Here is a 24,660-nt window from a genome sequence, read left to right as displayed (position 1 = left end):
AAGAGGCGTGATCATCTCATTAATATGCAAGTCTTTAACACCTGAGAAAGACAAAGACACTCCCCTAACAGCCCTATTAGGAGCGATCAGGCCCTGTCATTCAGGGCAACCTTGCACAAAGAATGAGGAGATTTAAAAAATAATGGCTTTTAGATTGTTTGGATTTATTTACAACACAACATAATCCAAAGATACACAACAAATGACAAAAGAGCACATTGAAAACAATGATCCAAAGACAGAGACCTTTGTGCCATTCCTAAAAACATTGTACATACCTTTCATTTCCAAGGTGTTTGATTTTCACTTTACCATGTTCATGTACAGAGACTCATGTGAATGTTGAAGTCAGCAGGACTCAGTGGAGCATCTGGTCCCTGAAAGAAAAGAAAAAAGGTGAACATACTGGTATCAAGAGAAACTAGGGCTGCACGGTTTTGGGAATACATTTTAGATTTTTCTGGTTAAAATAGCTTTTTAAAATTCACAGAATACACACACACACACAAATGTTTCCAACAATATATAATATAATGAAATTGCTTTTTAAAATTCACAGAATACACACACAAATGTTTCCAACAATATATAATATAATGAACACCATGTTTGTTGTGCCTTGTAGGCATAAGCTATGTGCAGTACTGCATAAAATAATAATAACAATAACCTATAGCAGCCTATAAATCTTCCAAAAGATTTCAGTAACAATGCTAGAGAAAAATATATTGATTATCATATGTTACTTCAAATGTTTCCATTCGTTATGATGATATGCAATGAGATAATAGTAAAAACATAAAGCCTAATGTTTGGTGCATTTTTCCTTTCAAACGCGATCGCGCTCCAAAATATGATACATTCAAACGGGATCGCGCTCCAAAATATGATACATTCAAACCCACAGCGCGCTCCAAAATATGATACATTCAAACACGATCGCGCTCCAAAATATTAAACATTATGGTTACCATATTATACATGTTTGAGCAGATATCCACAAACAGTATTTAACAGTAAACACGGGTAGTATAATATTCACCATATATCTAGCAACAGTTCAACTGCAATGTGAAGTTTATGCAACATACAAACATATGATACATTCAAACGAGATCGCGCTCCAAAATATGATATATTTTGGAGCGCGATCCCGTTTGAATGTATCATATTTTGGAGCGCAATCCCGTTTGAATGTGATACATTCAAATGCGATCGCGCTCCAAAATATGATACATTCAAACACGATCGCGCTCCAAAATATTAAACATTATGGTTACCATATTATACATGTTTGAGCAGATATCCACAAACAGTATTTAACAGTAAACACGGGTAGTATAATATTCACCATATATCTAGCAACAGTTCAACTGCAATGTGAAGTTTATGCAACAATACCATAAACTAATAAGTTAGAATTTCTTACCTTACATCTTTCTTGTCTTCAAATCGCGTTCTTCTTCTTCTGAGGTAAATCCAATGTAAGCTCAGACGTGTCTTCCAAACTCGACGAAAAGCAGAGACGTGAAGTTTTTTGGTGTTTTGTGTTTGAGGTAACGAGGGCGTTCGCGTTCCATGTGGACGATTTGCATGTGAATCACTTTTGTGTGAGTGGTCAAATTAAAAATAATTAGCAAGCGTTTGAGATACTGGACATCCTGTTGGTTTTATACAAATTACTTAAAGGTATAGCGGAGGATCTTTCCAAATTTTAGATAAGACCCGCCCTCTCCACTTTTTGAAAAGTTTGATTGATTCACCAGAATGATTGACAATTAGGAGGACCAATAGTTTAGACTACCCACCAGGAAGTAAAACATCCTCCGCTATACCTTTAAACAGAGAATATTTGTTTTCAGTTTGAATCCGATCATTTAAAAGTACACACTTAAATGTGTATAAAGGTATATGGCTCATAAATGTGTGATAAGTATTCGCTGAGTTTTGTTTCAGTTTATAGACGTGCTCAAGAAAAAAAAGTTCACCGCGACGGAGAGGCAGAACGCACACCCTGTTTATTTTCTTTATTTTACAAAAGTACAACGTTTTGATTTGATTGTAAGTGGACACATACAAAAGTAGAAATATCACAGATTCTTTTTTTATATTTCTTTTTTATGTATGACCATAAATGACAGAGTAATTTAAGTTTATTGTGCTACAATGTGAAGAAAATCCAGCAAAGCGCAGGGGCGCGTTTGCCGACCTCAGAGGGTTAATAAAGTTATTTTCCAGCTAAAGTTAGTTTTGATTGATTCACTTCCGTCGCAACGATCAATTGTTATTAAATTAGGGGCCGCTAAGACAACACCATTCTCTCAACACAGACTTTAAACGCGAACCTGTGATAAACGATGATGGCGTTCACATGCGCATTAAGAATTGGTTCTATAGTTATGTGCGTTTGAATATATGTGCGCAGGTTTGTAATTCCCTACAAACCAAGCCTAAACAAAGTATTGGTCTTTCCTTATAAATTTTGATACAGAATTTTATTTTGTCACTTCGGGGTAGGTACGCAAAACGAATTTTCCCGACAACGCTTTATCTGGAGTGGTAAACTACAGCTGGTCCAAAACGCAGCAGCTAGAGTTCTTACCAGCACCAGGAAGAATGACCATATTAGCCCGGTTCTGTCAACACTGCATTGGCTCCCTATTAAACGACGTATACATTTAAAAATATTGCTAATTACTTACAAAGCACTAAATGGTTTAGCTCCCCAGTACTTGAGCGAGCTCTTAACGCATTATAGTCCTTCACGTCTATTGCGATCTCAAAATACCGGCCAGTTGATAATACCTAGAATATCAAAATCGACTGCTGGCGGTAGATCCTTTTCATATTTAGCACCAAAACTTTGGAACAATCTTCCTAACATTGTTCGGGAAGCAGACAAGCTCTGTCAGTTCAAATCTAGACTAAAAACACTTCTCTTTGACCTAGCATACACATAACACATTATAGACTTCTATAATTCAATGTTAGGCTGCATAGATTAGGTCAGCCGGAACCAGGAACACTTCCCCTAAATCCTGATGTACTTGTTACATCATAAGTTACATCATTTCAGTCAGGATTCAGACTGCATCATAGCACAGAAACTGCGCTCGTTAAAATTACAAATGATTTACTTCTAGCTTCTGACCAAGGCTGTATCTCAATACTAGTTTTACTCGATCTTAGCGCTGCGTTCGACACTATAGATCACAAAATACTCTTAGATCGACTACAAAACTACACTGGTGTTCATGGACAGGCATTAAGCTGGTTTAGATCGTACTTATGAGACCGCTACCATTTTGTCTGTTTAACCCCCTGAGGTCGGCGGTATCGCCGGCGATACCAGCTCGCTTTTTTTTTATTAGTGTAAAAGAAACTCATAAATACTCTGTTGACTTTGATTTTCCATAGGAGTTTCATACATCAATCGATTCTGTTAAATGTGTATTATTTTTGTGTATACTCACAATAAAAACAAAGTGTTGTGCTTTTTGCCAAATAAAGAAAAATAAACACGAAGCGAGTTCTGCCTTCTCTCTGCCAGTGAAGTCCATTCTGAAACGCGTCCGAAAATGAACAATAACTCAGCGAATAATCAGTCAAACAGGCATACAGACACACAGGCATGAAGCTTGAATTCTCTTCTTTTAAATGAAGTAATTTATATAAAAAACAAATATTCTCATCTTGTGAAATCTGTATTAAAAGAGAGCGATTCCAGTCAAGCTCATCTCAGCTCATTACGTTTTAATCGGCCCCGCCCACGGAGAGCGCGCGCTATTCAAACGCAAATGACTGAGACGATCCCATACAAACTGTGAACGCCCCCATATCAGCTCGAGAAAACACATCAAGTTGATTCAGATCATTACTTGTCTACACTGTCCCTTATAGATAAAAAAAAATAAAAAAATAAAAAAATAAAATAAAATCCTTTCCCTTCGAAACATCACTTATCAGGCTTATGCTACTCTGAATAATACCTGAACTTCGTATTTTGAGCACTTCCTGCGTTGTTGTTGCTTTTGCCTCTTTATGATGACTCGCTGAACTTAGTCCTAATTTGTAAGTCGCTTTGGATAAGGGCGTCTGCTAAATGACTAAATGTAAATGTAAATGTCTCGCAGCGCTGTGAGGAATAATAATAATGGAAAACGTACCTCAGAAGTGCTGGTATTTCGAGGAGCAACGGATGGAATACTGTAGTAAGTTTTTTTTTCATTCTCAAGTAAATCGCGTTTCTGTGTGAATGAATGAACGGCAGAGATGCGCTGTTTACCACAACTCGCAAAAACTTGCGTTTCTGTGTGTGAATGAATGATCTGCTTTTAGCAAACTATTTTGCTATACTGAGTAAAAATCGACTGAAATGTGTTGAAATAAAATGTATTTGTATAAGCAACGTATTAAACTGCAAATTAACATTTATATTCCTTATAATAAAAACGAAAGACCTATGTTACAGACAAATGAAAGACAACATTTCGTTGATTAGTTTTGGATAGATTACACATTTTTACTGTAAAATATCTGCCACCTCAAATAAGTTTTTGTTTGTCAATTTTTGCTAATATGTTAAATATAGTATGTTTTGTCAATGTAAGCTATATTCGAAGTAATGAATCCTTAACTTTGAAATATGTATGATAAAATGTATACTTTAGTTTTTACAAAGAAAGATTACACTTCAATTGTTGTTGTAATTGTAACCTTTTTAATAAAAAATATATATTTACAAGGTAGATGTAAACAAATTTTAAAAGGTAAATATAAGCCTTTTCTTTAAATAATTTTTATTGTGTTTTATTATTGACAAATTTGGGGAGAGGATACATATTCCAAAACTGAAAATACAGTATGAGAATTAACTGCACAATTACTAGACATGTTTTCCTTGGATATTATACAATTTGCAAGCAAAATTTGTAAAAAAAAAAAAAAAAAATGAACATGCTTCCAACTGTGAATCAATTTGGTAGAATATATATATATATATATATATATATATATATATATATATATATATATATATATATATATATATATATATATATATGCGGGCCCCATTGTCTCCTCAGGTGTGAATCACTACATATGCATGATGCTGTTGAATTGTTGACGCCCCTTGCGCATATTGTCTTTACAAACAAAAAGTGTTTTACAAGATTTAAATCAATGTATTGTGTTATGTGAATGATAAGGACAGGATGATTTTCACATCATTTTGAAGAAAAAACTCTAGGCAACGACATCCATAAGTCAAAAGTCCTATTGTCACATATTTAGTATGTGTTTTGTGACCTTATTTCAGAAACTTTAGTTTTTAGTTTTTTCAATAACCATGCATAAACATTATTCTCTCAAAAATACAAACATGTACATGCATGTTGCTCACATATTATGATAGCCATGTTTGTGCTAAATAGAGTGTAATTATACCTTTGCCATTAATATGTTTATAAGCAACTGAAAAAAAGCACAAATGTCAGGGCATGTCAGAACATCTCAAGGACCCCAAAAACCACTCAGACCCCAGAGGGTTAAATGGGGAAAATCGAAGATAACGTCAGTAAACTATGGAGTGCCGCAAGGATCTGTGTTAGGCCCTCTGCTATTCTCAATATATATGCTGCCACTTGGTAATATTATAAGAAAACATGGAATTAATTTCCACTGTTATGCTGATGACACTCAATTATATATTTCATCACGACCAGATGAAAACAATAAATTAGTGTGTTAGTGTGTTAAAGATATAAAATACTGGATGACGTGTAATTTTCTGCTATTAAATTCAGATAAAACGGAGGTATTACTTATTGGTCAAAAAAACTGCCCACAAAACCTCTTACAATACAACTTTAATTTAGAAGGATGTCCTGTTACTTTATCCACTACAGTAAAAGACCTGGGAGTTATACTAGATCGCAACTTGTCTTTCGAAAATCATATTTCATATGTTAAAAGAACAGCCTTTTTCCACCTTAGAAACATTGCTAAGCTACGTAACATGCTATCTGTTTCTGATGCAGAAAAGTTAGTTCATGCATTCATGACCCCGAGACTAGATTACTGTAATGCTTTATTAGCTGGTTGTCCTGCATCCTCAATAAACAAGCTACAGTTAGTCCAAAATGCGGCTGCTAGAGTTCTTACTAGGTCAAGAAAATATGATCATATAACACCAATTCTATCATCTCTACACTGGTTACCTATTAAGTTCCGTATCAATTACAAAGTATTACTAATGACCTATAAAGCCCTAAATGGTTTAGCTCCTGGGTATTTAACGGAACTTCTATCGCCCAACAATCCATCGCGCTCTTTAAGATCACTAAATTCTAGGCTTCTGGTCATTCCTAGGATATCTAAGTCCACTAAAGGAGGGAGGGCGTTTTCACATTTAGCTCCTAAACTCTGGAATGGCCTACCTGATATCGTTCGAGGCTCAGACTCGCTGTCCCAGTTTAAAACTAGATTCACATAATACTTACCTTTTATACTACAGTTGAATAAGATTGAATGCATTAATATTATGAACAGCAGCTACACTAATTATTTCCCATCTGCTTTTCTGTCATTATCTCGGGACGCTAGTAAATAGAGTTCGTCAGCTCCAGTTTGTATCCAGCCTCTCATGGAAACTTCAGATGCCCCAACACCCGTCAAGAGACGACTCCGCGCCTGTCAAGAGACGACTCCGCGCCTGTCAAGAGACGACTCCGCGCCTGTCAAGAGACGACTCCGCGCCTGTCAAGAGACGACTCCGCGCCTGTCAAGAGACGACTCCGCGCCTGTCAAGAGACGACTCCGCGCCTGTCAAGAGACGACTCCGCGCCTGTCAAGAGACGACTCCGCGCCTGTCAAGAGACGACTCCGCGCCTGTCAAGAGACGACTCCGCGCCTGTCAAGAGACGACTCCGCGCCTGTCAAGAGACGACTCCGCGCCTGTCAAGAGACGACTCCGCGCCTGTCAAGAGACGACTCCACGCCGGCGATATGTTATGCCCAAATTAATACATGATTAACTAACTGTATTTTTCTATGTACATTTCTGAAATGCACTTTCTGTAAAGCTGCTTTGAAACAATATGTATTGTGAAAAGCGCTATACAAATAAATTTGAATTGAATTGAATAAGAAGGATGGCGTCTACGCTAATATTAGTCTATCTGTTTATCCGAGGTTGACTGAGTATTCGCTGAGTTATTGTTCATTTTCGGACGCGTTTCAGAATGGACTACACTGGCAGAGAGAAGGCAGAACTCGCTTCGTGTTTATTTTTCTTTATTTGGCAAAAAGCACAACACTTTGTTTTTATTGTGAGTATACACAAAAATAATACACATTTAACAGAATCGATTGATGTATGAAACTCCTATGGAAAATCAAAGTCAACAGAGTATTTATGAGTTTCTTTTACACTGATAAAAAAAAAAAGCGAGCTGGTATCGCCGGCGATACCGTAGACCTCAGGGGGTTAAACTAATAAACTCTAAACTCATACACTTATAAACTAATTAACTTTTAAACTCATGAATTCATAGACTTATGAACTCTTAAACTCATAAATTAATAAACTCTGAACTCTTAAACTCATTTAAACGTATAAACTCTAAACTCGTACACTAATAAACAATTTATATACTTTTAAACTCTAAACTCAAACTCTGAGCGTGTGTGTATCTGAGTGTGTGTGTGCGTGTCTGTCTGTCTGTCTGTCTAACTTATTTATCTATCTATCATAAACTTCAAACTACTTCAGACTAGGGCTGGGCGATATGACCAAAATCTCATATCACGATATAAGTCATCTTATATCCCGATAACGATATCACGATATAGTACCTTTTCTGTAAATTCAATCCATTAATAGTTTAAATATTTACCACATGGAAAATACTTTCTTTTAATATATATATATATATATATATATATATATATATATATATATATATATATATATATATATATATATAGAGTATAGAATATAAATATGTACTCAAAAATGTACTCTTTCATATGTGATTATTTTTCTCCCTTTATTTAGAACTTCTGGGCAAATGTTTGATTAAGAATGTAGAAATATAAAATATGAATGAAATATAAAAGCCCAACATAAAATATTGATATATAAAATGCCAAATGTAAACATTGTACTTTCAAGTTTAAAATGTAGCAGCAATCAGGGCTCTGAATCTGTTCAATGAACAAAAACAAATGAACAAAATTTTGACAGGAAAATAACCAGAAAAGGAAACAAAATCGAATTTAATCGTTCACAGACACACTTATTTGAAAAGGCCATTAACCGGTTATTAACGTTATTTGATCATTCTGTTAAATATCTTAATTTGGCAGTCAACCAATCACGAATTCAAACAGTAGGCTAGGCTACTATGCAAATGTGATATTGACGCATAGCCAGAATCAACGTGAGTGAAATGCCCGCGCTCAGCTGTCAAGTCATAGGTAGCCTAAGTCGCAATGGCAATGCGCTGGCGTTAGTTTTCCCGAGGATGTATATGCTACTGTATATGTCACCAAATGTCAAACAATTAGGCCTACATTTCAGTGAAAATGAATAGCAGGTAATATGTAACTTTTTGTTTTTGAAACCAGCGAAAATTGCAGGATAGTGTAGAACATTGATTCAAACAATGTCACATCACGCACTTAAAGCTCTTCTGTGAACGGAGGAAACAGAATAAAACTAAATATATAAAACTAATATATAGGCCTATACGCAAAATATAGGCTATTTCACTTAAATAATTACAGATTAACAAAACAAAAGGAACATTTTTGCTGGCCTCGGTTCATGCAATGGGATCCAAAGTTCACGTAAAGGAAACCGAGACGGCAGAAAACGGCATCGTGCTTGTTTTCTGTATTACACAAAAACTATACCGTCTTGAATAATTTTTTTGTTGTTGTTGTTGCTTCTATCCGTATGACCATATGGAGTAACAGGACCCTCAGAAGGACAAAAAATCATGTGATCGCGCCGACGCCTCACACGCGCACACGTTCTAGCATTGCTAACTTGACATCGCAGCATGTTCATTATCAAAATAAAATAGTCAACCAAACATATAGAAAGTTAACCAAACCATGTCCATGCTACAGAGGTAGCCCCTCGTTTAGGAACAAGCTCCTCGGTTTGTCTTGGCTGGTCCTTCTGCTCGGAGCCACACGGTTCTGTCTCCCCTTCACTCACCATTATTCACGTTTCTGCCTGCGTCCCCGTGGTTGCGTGTAAGATTGCAGTCATCCAAATGATGAAAAAGTTGTGTCATAAACAATGTTTTTTGCGACATCACGATATAAATGATAGAGCATAATATGAAACAATATACTTTTTATATCGTCCATACGATATATATCGTCATATCACACAGCCCTACTTCAGACTACTTTAAACTAACCCTAACCGCCCAGAACACCATAGCAACCATCCAGAGTACCCTAGCAATCGCCTAGCAACCACCCAGAACACCTTAGCAACTGCCTAGCAACCACCCAGAACACCCTAGCAACTGCCTAGCAATGCCCTAGCAACCACCCAGAATCCCATAGCAACTGCCTAGCAACCGCCTAGCAACCACCCAGAACACCCTAGCAACCACCCATAATACCATAGCAACTGCCTAACACCATAGCAACCACCCAGAAACGCCCTAGCAACCACCAAGAATACCATAGCAACCACCTAACAATTCTTGAGATAATAGGCTCATTAGACTCCATTAGCTGCCATTCTATGTACTATTTCTAATCCATTAAGACTCATTTAAGCTTCCATTCTTTCTATCTATCTATCTATGTATCTATCTATCTATCTATATCTTTTTAACTAATCATTCTTTTTAACTAATCTTCCCTTCTCTCTTTCTGTCATTCTTTCATTCTTACTCCAAACTAAATGCAAATTTTGACAGTTGGAGAGGCCCATTAGACTCCATTAGCTGCTGTTCTATGTACTATTTCTAATCAATCAAGACTCATTTAAGCTTCCATTCTATGTAATATTTCTAAACTGAAAACCTTCCCAACTTCTACAAACTTTTAAAACTACTAAACTAAAACTTCAACTATTAAAACTGAAAACATTCAAACTTTTAAAACTACTAAACTAAAACTTCAAGCTTTTGAAAATTCTTAAAACTTTCTGGCAAGGCTTTTTCATGCCAACTTAAAGTTCGTCTACAAACTTTTTTTTTTTAATCTAGTTTCCTATTATCACTGTAAAGCTGCTTTGAAACAATCCATATTGTTAAAAGCGCTAAATAAATGAAGGTGACTAGACTTTATATTTAAGCGCTTCAAACAAAAGCATAAGCTTTTACCAAGTCTTGCCCTCTCGTGCTTTGACAGATGTGTGTGCTGTTTAATGCCTCTGACACGTGTTTTCCTCAGCGCATAACTTACATTTTATGGCTATATTCTTATTTGTAAATGTTAGAAGGTCACGCAAGTATTTCCATTTTGCATACTCTGACAAGTGAGTCTTGTTAAACTTCAATGAACGAGCACCAGTGGGCATATGCGAGTCAAACAGACGGAGCACAGTAGAAGAGCGGAGCAATAATTCTGACTAAATACACATTTTGCTAAAATATTTTTTTGTTCGAAATTAAGTGCAAGTTCAAAAATACACGTGTAACACGAGTAATCATATTTATGAGAGCACTAACAGTAAATGCAGGAATAGCCCATTAATGTAATAATTATTATGTTCATATGAGTGAATGTGTATGTTCATCATGCCTCATACAAGTTAACATTTTGTGATTTTGTTTTTGTTTATCATCATTTTTAATTTAGTCGTTTTAATTGTAAAATAGTAAGCAATCAGTTGTTTTTAGATTTAGAATGCATTTTAACCTTTTTTTTTTTGCTTATAATGTACAGCATAGCCTACATTGATACATTCACTATATTTGTTTTCATAGGCTTTACATTACACATTGTTTGGAGGACAGCACTGGGTAGGATTTGGAATAATATCGTTTAAAATAATAAAGTAAAATTAATGTAATTAAATTTTTTTTTTTCATCTGATTTATCAAAAAAAAAAAAAAAAAAAATCAAAAGATTAATCGATTATCAAAATAATCGTTAGTTGCAGCTCTACTATGTAGTAAAGTGTAGGCGTGCAGGAGATGATTAGAGGCTGTCGAGTAACCTGATGGTTTGAAGAAAAAAAAAAAATCTTAAATCTGGTAATTTGTGGTTTGCTGTTACTATGTAAATGTTACTATTTTATGTATTTTTTCTAGAAGATGCTCTGATAGGGCTTTTCTACAGATCAGCGATAGCCATTCAAGGGACTGCTAAGGATCTTGCAGCAGCATGATTTGCAATAAAGCAATAATGATGATTGAATGGGTCATGAATTACATTTTTCTTTGTATTTTGTATTCATCCCTCTATCTCTATTATGTAATAAAGAGGAATAAGTACAGAATGTTTTGTTTTGGCATATTAAAGTCATTTATTTTATGTTGGATATTAAAAGTATTTATTTGTTGATGGAAAAGGCGGACAATTTGTAAAGAAAGCATTTCTTTTTTGGGTGTAAAGTTAGACTGAATATGTTGCTGTCTGTTGGTCCGTGGAACTGGGCAGTGTGATATGATTTTTTTCTTCAACAAAATCTGATTTGATCTGGTGATTGTCACTATTGGTTGGCCCCTTTTCATGATTTTCAACTTTGGTCTAAAATAAATACTCTACCTTTCTGCTCTACTTTCCTATGTGGCCACATTCTCGGTATTGCAAATAATGGCGCTTTTCCATTACCAGTACCAGCTCAACTCGACTCGACTCGTCTCGGCTCGGCTCGCTTTTCGCTCCGTTTTCCATTGCAGATAGTACCTCCACAATAGTACCTGGTCGTCATAGCGACGCCGCAGGAAACTGCCGTGACTTAATCTTTTACGCGAGACGCGCGAGATACACCCGCTACCCACACACACAGGACAATGGAGGAAATCGAGTGTATGCTGTTTTTGGATGTTTTTGTTTTTGCTGTTTTTTATTCAGGATACTCCGTCTGGCGCGTGCAATGATGACGCAGTGAATAGTGACGATTCTCTCTGACCAATCAGCAGTCTGCCTTGTTTTCACGTCACATTTTAGTATCGCTGTCGGTACACGATCCGTTCCACCTGCACGATCCGTTTCACGCATGCGTAGTAGACGCAGTAGAAAACGCACATGCGCAAATGATAATTCTGTTTTGCGACGATTTACGACACTGCACGATCTGTTCCACGTAGTTCTTTCTTCATGTAAGTGCAGATTGTCTAGGCAGAAATGCATATTATGTTCCTTATTGTCTTCTGTAAACAACATTGAAGGGATCATTTTCCTCATTTAGATTATATAGACCCATACCATACTAATACAAAATTACTCAACTTAAAAGTTAACTAATATTAGCAGCTTTTAATAATAAAAAAACGACACAAACCGTCTTTGACAATACTACTGACCTCAGACCAAAACACGGCAAGTTAAGCCTAATACCATACAGCAGTGAATCGCAAAGGAGAGTAGCCTATGGAGGAAACTGATCATGTATGTTAATGTAACAACTCACAACTCCTTTATTATTTTTGGATTGGCAACCACGTAAACACATCGTAATGCATAGCGTAAGCTACATTTAAAAGCATCAAAATAGACCCGCTGTGAAATGTTAAACACAATACAACGTTACACAAATATGCCGCAAGTTGTGCCATCGCATGCGTGGTTCCGATAGTGTAGGAAAACCGTGACGTTTTCTACTACGTAATTACGCGCATGCGTGTACGGATCGTGCAGGTGGAACGGATCGTGTACCGACAATCGCCTCAGCTCGCTTAGAACCTCGCCGGAGGTGGTACGAAAAAAAGTACCTGGAAGCAGGTACAGGTACAACTTTTACACAGTGGAAAACCAAACAGAGCCGAGTCGAGTCGAGGCGAGCTGGTACTGTGTAGTGAAAAGCGGCATAAGATTACCCTCTGTATAAATGATTCGACAAAGAACAATAAGATGACCTCTGCTGCAGCTCTCTTGCTACACCTCTGATTATAATGGTCTCACTGTTTCAACAGTACATTTGAAAAGTATTCCAGTATTCCAGAATGCACAGCATTTCAATGACTTATTAATGATGCAGAGGCATACAAATACAACAGGTTTGTGTTTTATGTGAGAAAACTATATTGTGAACTTACCCTGTTCTTAAGAAGGCAAGTGCAAGACCTGGCTGCAGCTGCTGGGCTTTCTTGGCATCATCAATTGCTTCTAAAAGACAAAGAGAGATACATTTCACCTAAAAAAACAAAAACAATCTATCCAGTATTAAAGAATTGTATGATAAAGTTCTTTAAAAAAAAAATCCTAGACCATAATACACAATCATAAAGGCACTTTCCACATACATGGTACAAAATAGAGCTTGATGAACTCAAACCCAGACCCAAGAGATGACATACCCAAACTAAAAGTTCATGAAGCCTTTGGACAACAAGCATAATTGAGGTCCTTTTCGAAAGAAGACAGTTGGTGGTCTGTTGTTATCCATTCATAATTTATTACAATCATAAACAGGGTATCTGCTGGTTACCACGCATAATTAAATTTAAGGCCAATTTCATAGTAACATTTGCAAAGAGAACAGATTTCCATCCTTAAAACACATTGTCTGACATAGAGTGTACACTGCATTCCATTAACCTGATCAATGAGTTTCTTATACATGATCCAAGTTCTTGTCTCAATTTGTTGTGATTAATCCGTTTTTTTCCTTCCTCAGCATGTTAGATTTTGTGATGTGTTGTTCCATCAAAGTGCCAGCTTTTCGTTCAGCTTCTTCTGTGCTTGGACATCAGTGAATTTCTTACTATTTTGCTGACCGAGGTGGCCAGCAGCTTCTTAGAGACAGGGACATTGAGGAGCCAAACAAAGATGTTGACAATCACATCAGTCAACAAGTGATCACTGTAGTCTCCTGCATATTCTTCTTTGTTTATGGAGAACCCTCTCGCCCCCGTAGCCTGCCAATGGGACAGGAGAAGCAGTTTCTTGCAAAAGCCCATAGCTCATAATAGCGCTGGCCCCCAACACTGTGCAGGAATAGATCTAGCCTTGTCTGAGGGTTGGCAAGAGAGGATGGTCTCATTTTCAACAGATAAGAAGTCACTAAACTGCTGGATTTTCACATCACCTGCAGAAAATATATGAATATACAGTACATTATTGATGAATATTTACACAATTAGTTGATTAAATATGATACAACTAAAAAGGACATTTGACACAGGACCAAGAACAAATAATAAAAGGCTGACAAAATTAACACTGTTGTTTTAAACCCATAAAACCTTCGTTCATCTTCAAAAAACAAAGACATTTTAATGAAACCTAACAGATTTCTGTCCCTCTATTGAAGGTCTATTCATCCAAAACTCTGACACTTAAAATTGTTCATGAAGTTTCTGTCAAACAAATTAAATGTATTAAAAGGATTTTCATACAGGACAACACTATCCCCATGATAAAAAAATAAATAAAAAAAACACCTCGGCAATAAAACTGTATTTCTACACCCACTGTAAAGTGGGCATGTTCCTCAGCATGTTAGATTTTGTGATGTGTTGTTCCATCAAAGTGCCAGCTTTTCGTTCAGCTTCTTCTGTGCTTGGACATCAGTGAATTTCTTACTATTTTGCTGACCGAGGTGGCCAGCAGCTTCTTAGAGACAGGGACATTGAGGAGCCAAACAAAGATGTTGACAATCACATCAGTCAACAAGTGATCACTGTAGTCTCCTGCATATTCTTCTTTGTTTATGGAGAACCCTCTCGCCCCCGTAGCCTGCCAATGGGACAGGAGAAGCAGTTTCTTGCAAAAGCCCATAGCTCATAATAGCGCTGGCCCCCAACACTGTGCAGGAATAGATCTAGCCTTGTCTGAGGGTTGGCAAGAGAGGATGGTCTCATTTTCAACAGATAAGAAGTCACTAAACTGCTGGATTTTCACATCACCTGCAGAAAATATATGAATATACAGTACATTATTGATGAATATTTACACAATTAGTTGATTAAATATGATACAACTAAAAAGGACATTTGACACAGGACCAAGAACAAATAATAAAAGGCTGACAAAATTAACACTGTTGTTTTAAACCCATAAAACCTTCGTTCATCTTCAAAAAACAAAGACATTTTAATGAAACCTAACAGATTTCTGTCCCTCTATTGAAGGTCTATTCATCCAAAACTCTGACACTTAAAATTGTTCATGAAGTTTCTGTCAAACAAATTAAATGTATTAAAAGGATTTTCATACAGGACAACACTATCCCCATGATAAAAAAATAAATAAAAAAAACACCTCGGCAATAAAACTGTATTTCTACACCCACTGTAAAAAACAAACAAAAAAACAATCAGTTTGGTGCAGTTATGGGAGTTTCATAACTGTAAACTATAAATTTTATGCAGCCAAAAATGTAAATCAATGAGATATTTATATGCTGATAATTTGGAGTCCTTAAACATTAAACATGATACAGTAGGCTTTCCAGGGTTAAGAGGACAAAACTTAAGTTTCTATTTTTATAAATTTCAGACCCAATGTTTCTTGAGGTCAAAAAAGTAATAAAAATGTTAGAAGAATGTTGTCTGTGGTATATTGTCACAGCACAAGAAATGCCACAAATATTGCTGCACAAAAAAAGTGCAGTCCTGCACAACTCTGGAAAGACTGAAAAGACTGATTAGTGATGGCTAACTTGAGAACTTTGAAATGAAGCAAACCCAGAGCTGCCACTTGTCGAATGAATTGCAACCCTAGGTATCTTAACTCAACATGATCTTCTCCTCAATATCGGATATCGGCTTCTTTTTGGATGTTACATAGAATGGAACAATATACTTAAAGCGAAATTGAAAAAACAAAATAGTGTGACATTTTGAACAAAATTAGGTCAAATGAGGTCCATTTGGAGTTGGCTCCGGCTGGTAAACACCCTCAAACTACTATTGGTCTGTGGCGATGGAAATCAAGCGTAGCGTTAGTTCTGGTAGGTCACGTTTGTCAAGCTCACATCAGCTGACTCTCAGCTGATCCACATCTACCTATAGGAATAATATGATGCCTTTCACAGCATCCATATACAGACCCTTTTCAAAAAATTAGAATATATCATGGAAAAGTTTATTTATTTCCATAATTCCATTCAAAACGTTAAACTTTCATAGATTATAGATTCAGGGCCCACAACTTAAACGATTTCAAGTATTTAGTTGTTTATTTGTACATAATTTGGGCTTCCAGCTCATAAAACCCACAAAAACAGGATTTCAAAAAAATTGAATATTACATGAAATCACACAGTAATTACACAGTAATACCATGGTCATTGAACCAGGTTTTGGTTCTTTTGGCAGTGTGGGCAGGTGAAAATCCTGCTGGAAAATGAAGGAAGCATGAAGTGCTCTGAAAATGTCCTGGTAGATGGCTGCGTTGACTCTGGATTTAATAAAGCACAGTGGACACAGTGGTCCTCTTTTCTGATGAGAGCAAATTTTGCATCTCATTTGGAAACCAAGGTCCCAGAGTCTGGAGGAAGAATGGAGAGGCACACAATCCAAGATGCTTGAAATCCAGTGTGAAGTTTCCACAGTCTGTGTTGGTTTGGGGAGCCATGTCATCGGCTGGTGTTGGTCCACTGTGCTGTCCACTCAACGCAGCCGTCTACCAGGACATTTTCAGAGCACTTCATGCTTCCTTCAGCAGACAAGCTTTATGGAGATGCTGACTTCATTTTCCAGCAGGATTTGCACCTGCCCACACTGCTAAAAGAACCAAAACCTGGTTCAATGACCATGGTATTACTGTGTGATTTCATGTAATATTCTAATTTTTTGAAATCCTGTTTTCGTGGGTTTTATGAGCTGGAAGCCCAAATGATGTACAAATAAACAACTAAATACTTGAAATCATTTAGGTTGTGGGCCCTGAATCTATAATCTATGGAAGTTTAACGTTTTGAATGGAATTATGGAAATAAACAAACTTTTCCATGATATTCTAATTTTTTGGAAAGGGTCTGTATAAGCTCCTTCGGTATTATCAGCAGCTATCGCGTTTCTCAGGACCTAATCACCCTCCTCCATCCCCAGCTCCTCCTCTCATCCAGTCAGGATTTGGTATTCTGATTCCCCTTTGAATCAGACTAAATTCTCAAAATTTGTACATTAAAATATCAAATTAATGATATCTGCAATACATTCATGTTAGTTCTGTTCTGTTTACCCTAAGGGGGGTTATGCTGCTCTCCCTGCTCTTATCCATGCTGGGCTGCATGGATGCGCAGGGAGTTCTTGGCCAGAACAGAACTATACCACCAATCCAAACTGTATGCTAACTGTCAATCGTATTTGACGATAGTGGTCCTGACAGAATAATAGGTAGGTGTCATAGATATGGAAGCTTATGGGTACCAATATTCAATTTGAAATGTAATATGCAAAATTACAATGCAATATGTAAAATGGCAATGCATTTCTGTATTTAAATTTAAATTTTTCCATCATTTGTACAACGTTTGGTGCAAAATGAAAATGAAAATTCAATTATATAATTTACATTTGCCATTTCATACACTACTTTTAATATGGAAATTGAATACATATTTTAACGCTTTATAAGTTGCAAAATTAAAATTGAAATGTATTACAGAAATGATTAGATATGTTTAACATGTTCAAGCAAAAACTGTGGCAAAATTGTAATTTAAATGTAATTTTTTTCTTAATTGCATTTACACTCACAGTTAAGACACTTGCGATTGCATTTCCATTAAATGTACAATATGTAAGAATTTTGCATTAAAATATCCCAAAATCTCAAGGCCAGTGTTATATATTTTGTTAAGTTGATTACTTACAATATCCCAAATGTTTCCAACTATTTTTAAAAATAATGAGAAAATTGCGATTTTAACCAAGGAAACGGGGCGTTAGAGCAGGGGGGAGCTGGGAGTCGCCAGTCAATTGCGTCATATCCGCGTTACCCTCGGTTTCCGCTCGTACTGCGTGGAGTCCTGGACAAATGTGGAAGTTGTAGGCCTAGTTGTAGCGTCTATCAAGCAACAAACGTTAGCTTGTTTCATGCTGTCGTTATGGAACACAATTATTATTTACTGATTGCAGCTGGTTGTGTCGACAAAGCATGCTTAATTTTATATTTTCCAAATGTAGCATTCGGTAATAGTTATGTTTATGCAAGGAAAGTATTATTGCTTTAGGTTTGTGTTTAGTTTATTGTAGGGATGGGACGATTACCGGTTTCACTATAAACCACGATAAAATGTACTGACGGTTAGTATTATCGTTCAAAATTTAATTATCATTAAAACCGTGTTTGATTATCGCGATTTTAATAACTCACTGTAAATCTTGTCCAGCCAGCAACAGTCTGACGCAGCGCGCAATGTTGTTTTTTCTATTCGAGAAGGAATGGCGAAAGGCAGTGACCGTACTCGGGAGATTTTTCAGCGTTTTAAGAGGACCAAATCTGAGGTGTGGTCATATTTTGGCTTTTACAAAAAAGTTGCTTAAAACTTTATCAAGGATGGTCACTACAATAGGGGGGAAACACTTCAGATCTGCCGAGTCCTCTTGTGTGACCATCACCCACTGTTTATAGCGAACGTAAGGGCAAGTTAACTTACCAAAAACAACGTCTGGGAAATAATTGGGCACAAAATGTTGTTTTGAGTTGAAATATTTTAATCGCACTCACTTGAAATAAACGTGAAGCTTCCGCGAAGAAAAGTTCGCAGCAAGTGGCTTTGAGCCAAAGACGAACAAGTTCAAACAACACTATCATTGTACACTTATTAGACCGATTTTATTTATTTTTTTACCACACAATTACAGGGACATATTGAATTGAGATTAATGTTTTAAATCTTACCTGTTTTAGCGTACAAAACAATCGCCCAAGAACGGAGACGCAAGACGGCAAGTTGTATTTGAATGAAACGAGAGAGCGTGTGCGCGTCCCTTGCGATACATGGATGTGCGCGGTGTTATAATGCGTTGCTATTGACGACGGTCATTATAAGGAAGGAAATGCCACAGAATATAATCTTGCTTAAAAAAGTGCATAGAGCTGCTTGTTTTATTTTTTGTTTGTTGATTTTCAAATATTAAACTGTTTTTAGTGTGAGCATCAGTTCTTTTTGAACACTTTCATCTCGTTTTTAACAAAACCGTGATAATATTCATAATCACGATCATTTTGGTCACTATAATCGTGATATGAAATTTTCATACCGTCCCATCCCTAGTTTATTGACATTGTTTATCACGTCTGGTGTTTATGGCCATGTAAATAAATATAGCATGTGTTATACATAAAGATTAATCAGTATTTTGGCAAATTATGTGGGTATGTTTGAATGTACTTTTACAACAATTGTTTAGAACACGTAAAACTGCGCCGCGTTATCACAACAATGAATTCGACAAATACAGTAACATCTATGATAACCAATTTAGTATTAAACCTTACTTTTCTTGCTGTTAATTCATTTTAATGAAATAAAAGTGTGATGAGGTTCAAGAGTCAGGAAGAAGACGGGTCGGCGTGACTGGGACTCGTACTTTATTAAAATAAAACAAAACAAACAAAAGTCGCGCACAACGCACATTCACCGTGGCGACGGCACAAAACAGTTCAAAAATGAGAGCTCGGATCCACCGGTTTTCTTTCTCTGCGTCCAATTTTCTCTCCAGTCTCTGATTCCAGCACGGTCTCTCCACGCCAATAATACTGCAAAAAGACACAGGTGTTCGTCATTTGCACTTGACCTACTTACGTCCCACTCGTCTTGTTTCTATCTCTCCCGTTACAGACCGCGCTGAACCACGCCCCCCCTCGCCACAAAAAGCATGTCATTAAACGCAACATTTATAAAAATAGAACATCCATGAACATGATTTTTCGATTCCCGTCTGACTGATTTACATCCACGGTGGAGTTGAAAACAACAGTTCCCATCATTCTACGCTCCTTTACATCGTCATCAAGCTACGCCGTTGTTGTTGTTTGGAATGTAGCGCCCTCTAGCGGCAGAAAATGTTGCATATTGTACCTTTAAGTGTCCCGCAATGAATGTAGCAAAATTCAATGTGCAATTTGAAAATGCATTCTGAGCCGATCACGTGCCCATCCCGCCCTGTCAATCACTGCGTGAAGGCGGGGCTCGGCAACAGGTAAACATAGGCTTTGGTGCGTATTTTGAGGTGTTGGAAGGAAACACAGCGGCGGCAGAGCTGATACTAGCGTTAAATTCACTAGCAGATGAAGTGGAGCGTGGACAGAGAAATGTATTCCCGAAGATTATTACGCGCCTGCAGGTGATAGAACCAGTACTATGTTGGACCGTCTGGGTCTGGGAGAATGTTCTGCCTATCAAGCGTCGACACCCATGTCAACATTCTGCTGCGCTGCTGTTGTCTGATGCTGGACTGTGTTGATGTTTTCGTTTTGTATAAAATATTATCATTGTCTGATACATGCTAATCTTTATTCTTATTAGCCTACTATTAACTGTAATACCCAATAATGTTGGAGATCCTATAGTTTTTCCTTACAAATGCATAGGCCTATTACTCTGAGATCACAAAGCTCCGTTGGTATTCGGTATTCATAACTTAGCTACCGAAAAATGTGACCGCTCTTTATTTATTTATAACTGACTGTAATGTTCAATAAAGTGACGAATGTGATGTGTGACCATCTCTGTTTATTCGGCTGTATAATCATAAAATATGAGGCATACATGCGAGTCCCTTTCCATTTTATAAAGCATATTGATAAGGTATTAATACATACATGGTCACGGAATCTGATGGGTCAAATTCATCGACCTAGCCTTTTTTGGGTGAATGTGGAGCATGTCGAGGGCTGGTGACGTCATCCTCTATAATTCAGTGTCTAATATTTTAAACAACGAAGCAGCACACGAAACTTTAACCGGCACAAACTATCGCACAAACAAACGAGACTATTTTGGGTGAATGTGGAACAGGTAGGGGGGCTGAGTGACCTCAGAATGACCAATAAATATTATTTTAATATTTAAGAAACCGAAGCAGCACAAAATAAACGTTTATCGGCACAAATTAGAACAAACATATGAGTCTATTTTGGGTGAATGTGGACTAGTTTGCCGACGTTTTGCATTGGATTGGGGGCGGGGCCAACTTCACGCAGTGATTGACAGGGCGGGGCGGGCACGTGATCGGCTCAGAATGCATTTTCAAATTGCACATTGAATTTTGCTACATTCATTGCGGGACACTTAATGGAAATGCAATCGCAAGTGTCTTGACTGAAAGTGTAAATGCAATTAAGAAAAAATAACATTTAAATTACAATTTTGCCACAGTTTTTGCTTGAACATGTTAAACATATCTAATGATTTCTGTAATACATTTAAATTTTAATTTTGCAACTTATAAAGCGTTAAATTATGTATTCAATTCACATATTAAAACTAGTGTATGAAATGGCAAATGTAAATTTTATAATTGAATTTTCATTTTGCACCAAACGTTGCACAAATGATGGGAAATTTTTAATTTAAATACAGAAATGCATTGCCATTTTACATATTGCATTGTCATTTTGCATATTACATTTCAAATTTAAATTTGCTACTCATATGCTTCCATACATAGATACATAATCCTGCCAATATTGAGAATCGAACCAACAACCTTGGGGTTACAAGTCTGACTGTCTAACCATTAGGCCACAACTAATACATACATATCATACTGTATGTATATGGAACAACAAAGGTGAGTGAATTTTTTTTTTTTTTTTTATAAAATATTTGTATAATATCTTAGTGTAATGATAATCAAAACAGTCCTGAGCACACACTCACCTCTCACCGCTTCCATCTCCTCTCCTGCCGCAATGTTTCCACTTTAATGTTCCACCATGAATGTTATGCTCCCCTCCAACGCCAGTTCCATATCTCACATTTATATAGAATAGGGCAATAGTATAGTTACATTTTGCAGGGGAAAAAACAGATTTGCAGCGCTAATGTAAAGGCAAGGCTGATTACATCAGAGATATCGGAGAGAATGGAGACTCGCATTGCGTTTTTAGTGAATTATTTATTCCAGTGTGTCCTTTGCTTTAAAACACAAGCTCTGTCATATTCTGTGATTGTGTCTGAAGAGCACAATTTTGGTGATGTACGTACTGTAAGTGAGAGACTGTTATATTGATGCACAAACAACAAACCGTGTATGTGTCCTCTCGATCACTGATCGCACGCTGCATTTATGAAAAAAAAAAATGAAAAAAATTATTACATTACAAAAAATATAGAGTACACAGAGCATAGACAATTTTTTCCCTTGCAAAATATAACTATACTATTGCCCTGCTCTTTAAAATATATAAATAATATATATAAATTTGATATATAAAGCTGCAATAATACAGTTTATACATTTTAAACAACGCATGTTTAAACAAATCTGTCATGAAAAATTAGGACAGGCACTGTTTAAATGTTTATATTTTAACAACGAATTGGAGTAGAGACAATTATATAAGTTGATATAAAAACTGCCTTATGTGCAATTTAAATTATTGTATACACCCCAGTGTTGTATTTGAGTGTTGAATATTATATCTAAAAACAAATAGCAATTTAAAGGGTTAGTTCACCCAAAAATGAAAATTCTGTCATTACTCACTCACCCTCATGTCGTTCCAAACCCGTAAGACCTTCGTTCATCTTTGGAACACAAATCAAGACATCTTTACTACCTTTGTTTTTGGGCCTTGAAAGAGGTCATTACGTTGCAGTCTATGAGGGGTCAGAACCTCGGATTTCATCAAAAATAGCTTAATTTGTGTTCCGAAGATGAACAAAGGTCTCACAGGTTCGGAACGACATGAGGGTGAGTAATTAATGACATAATTTTCATTTTTGGGTGAAACCCTTTAATGCAATAAAATCCTTAAAGTCCCTATAAAGGCAAAAAAAAAAATTATTCTAAACACATTAGAAATGTTAGAAATGTATTGCTAAAACACATTACAAAGACTGTGAACTGTGAAGTACTGAATTGTGGAGTTAGACCATTAAACAGTTTTTCTCCATTGCTGTGTTCAGGATTTTTTGGGCGGGGCTAAAACGGTGGCACGATGACGCACTGGAGCCGCTGAGCTCCTGGCCCCGCCCCTACTGTCGATGACGCACTGGAGCCACCGAAGCTGCCCCCTCCCCTATCAGTTCGCCGCTCAATTGCGAGTTACTATAAGTACTATTTACTACAGCCTACAGTTTGCTAGCTAGCTATGCCTCCGTCACGGAAATGCGTATTACCTGGATGCGATCACTTACAAAACAGATCGGTGTCCTTATTTACATTTCCGAACAACGATCATATCAACAAGAGGTGGATTAATTTTGTTTAGAGCCACCTTGATGGAGAGCTGAGGATCACCACCAACACCCGCCTCTGTAGTGATCATTTTACTAAGGATAGTTTTATAAACTTTCGTCGGAGACAACTGGGATTCACTGATAATCCGCTGTTACTGGTGAATGGGGCCGAACCGACTATCTCCTGCCTTGGCGTTCAACCTCCCGTCGCGCGACAACTGGTGCCATGATCGGCAACGCGTGCCCGTGAGTCAACTTTCCCGCGAGTGGGCGTGGTTTCAGCGCATCCAGCGGATGAGAGCAGAGACCATTGCTAATTTTTTCAAGATTTTGATAGCTTATTTTATTTACTTGGCTGCCTTTTTTATCATTCAAATTTGGCTGGGTGGCTAATAACACATTTTTCTGTGGTGTGACAAACTCAGAACACATACTTAATTTTGACTTTACAGGGACTTCAATAAAAATTATATGAACTAGGGCTAAGCAATGATACCAAAAAAAAGTAAAGATAAAATGTTTCATATCAGTCGATATTGATAATCACAATAAATGTCTTATCTTTATTTCTTAGTTTAAAGGCAGATTGTTGCTCCTGAGAGAAAGTTGTTGAAACCAGACCCAACTGTGGTTTTATCATCAAAGGTGAACATTTCACAAATTAATATTATATTTTGTCTCTTAGAAATGCACATTTGTAGGGCTGCAACTAACGATTATTTTGTTAATTAATCTATATTTGTTCAATTAATCGGATAAAAAAAAAAAAAAAAAAAAAAAAAATATATATATATTATACATTATACATTTTTTAAAAAGCACAAAAAGTTAACTTGTACGAAGTATGAAGAACACACATTCACTTGTCTGAACATAGTAATTATATTAAATGAATGGGCTATTCCAACAATAGTGCCTTTACTGTTTGTTAGTGCTCTCATAATTATTCGCTACTGTAAAGCGATGTGACTGGTTGATGGTTTCCGAGCACAGCGCGCAGACGTAACTAATCGATAATCAAATTCGTTGTTGATTATTTTCATTATCGATTTTATAAATTAGTTGTTGCAGCCCGACACCATTGACAGTAGCTTGAGTTGAGAGACAGTAGCAGAAGCTTGGGATGCAGATGTAAATGTATTTTACATTTTATA

The 24,660-nt window shown here is 36.7% G+C and overlaps 1 protein-coding gene and 3 long non-coding RNA genes across 10 annotated transcripts in view; 2 read left to right on the top strand and 2 right to left on the bottom strand.

Moving 5' to 3' along the window:
* sugt1 (SGT1 homolog, MIS12 kinetochore complex assembly cochaperone) overlaps positions 1–24,660 on the bottom strand; it is a 144,223-nt gene that overhangs the window by 86,325 nt on the left and 33,238 nt on the right. For all 7 annotated transcript variants that reach the window (XM_082165402.1, XM_082165405.1, XM_082165403.1 and 4 more), the window contains exon 5: positions 13,239–13,308. In XM_082165402.1, coding sequence (XP_082021528.1) covers positions 13,239–13,308 — 70 coding nt within the window. The remainder of the gene's footprint in view (positions 1–13,238; positions 13,309–24,660) is intronic.
* The window catches only part of LOC309495645, a 77,131-nt gene that overhangs the window by 46,373 nt on the left and 6,098 nt on the right, over positions 1–24,660 (top strand). The window lies entirely within an intron of this gene.
* On the top strand, positions 384–6,480 carry LOC309495670. Its single transcript, XR_014204777.1, has 3 exons — positions 384–1,689; positions 1,848–3,311; positions 5,545–6,480. It is a non-coding gene; the product is annotated as an uncharacterized lncRNA (long non-coding RNA).
* Positions 7,277–12,128, bottom strand: LOC309495643. Its single transcript, XR_014204748.1, has 2 exons — positions 8,425–12,128; positions 7,277–8,354 (listed from the first exon to the last, which is right to left on the bottom strand). It is a non-coding gene; the product is annotated as an uncharacterized lncRNA (long non-coding RNA).

The sequence above is a fragment of the Leuciscus leuciscus genome (genome assembly GCF_965113295.1).
Source record: "Leuciscus leuciscus genome assembly, chromosome: 3".
In the NCBI taxonomy this organism is placed as follows: Eukaryota; Metazoa; Chordata; class Actinopteri; order Cypriniformes; family Leuciscidae; genus Leuciscus; species Leuciscus leuciscus.
This window is presented reverse-complemented; position numbering and strand designations above follow the sequence as displayed.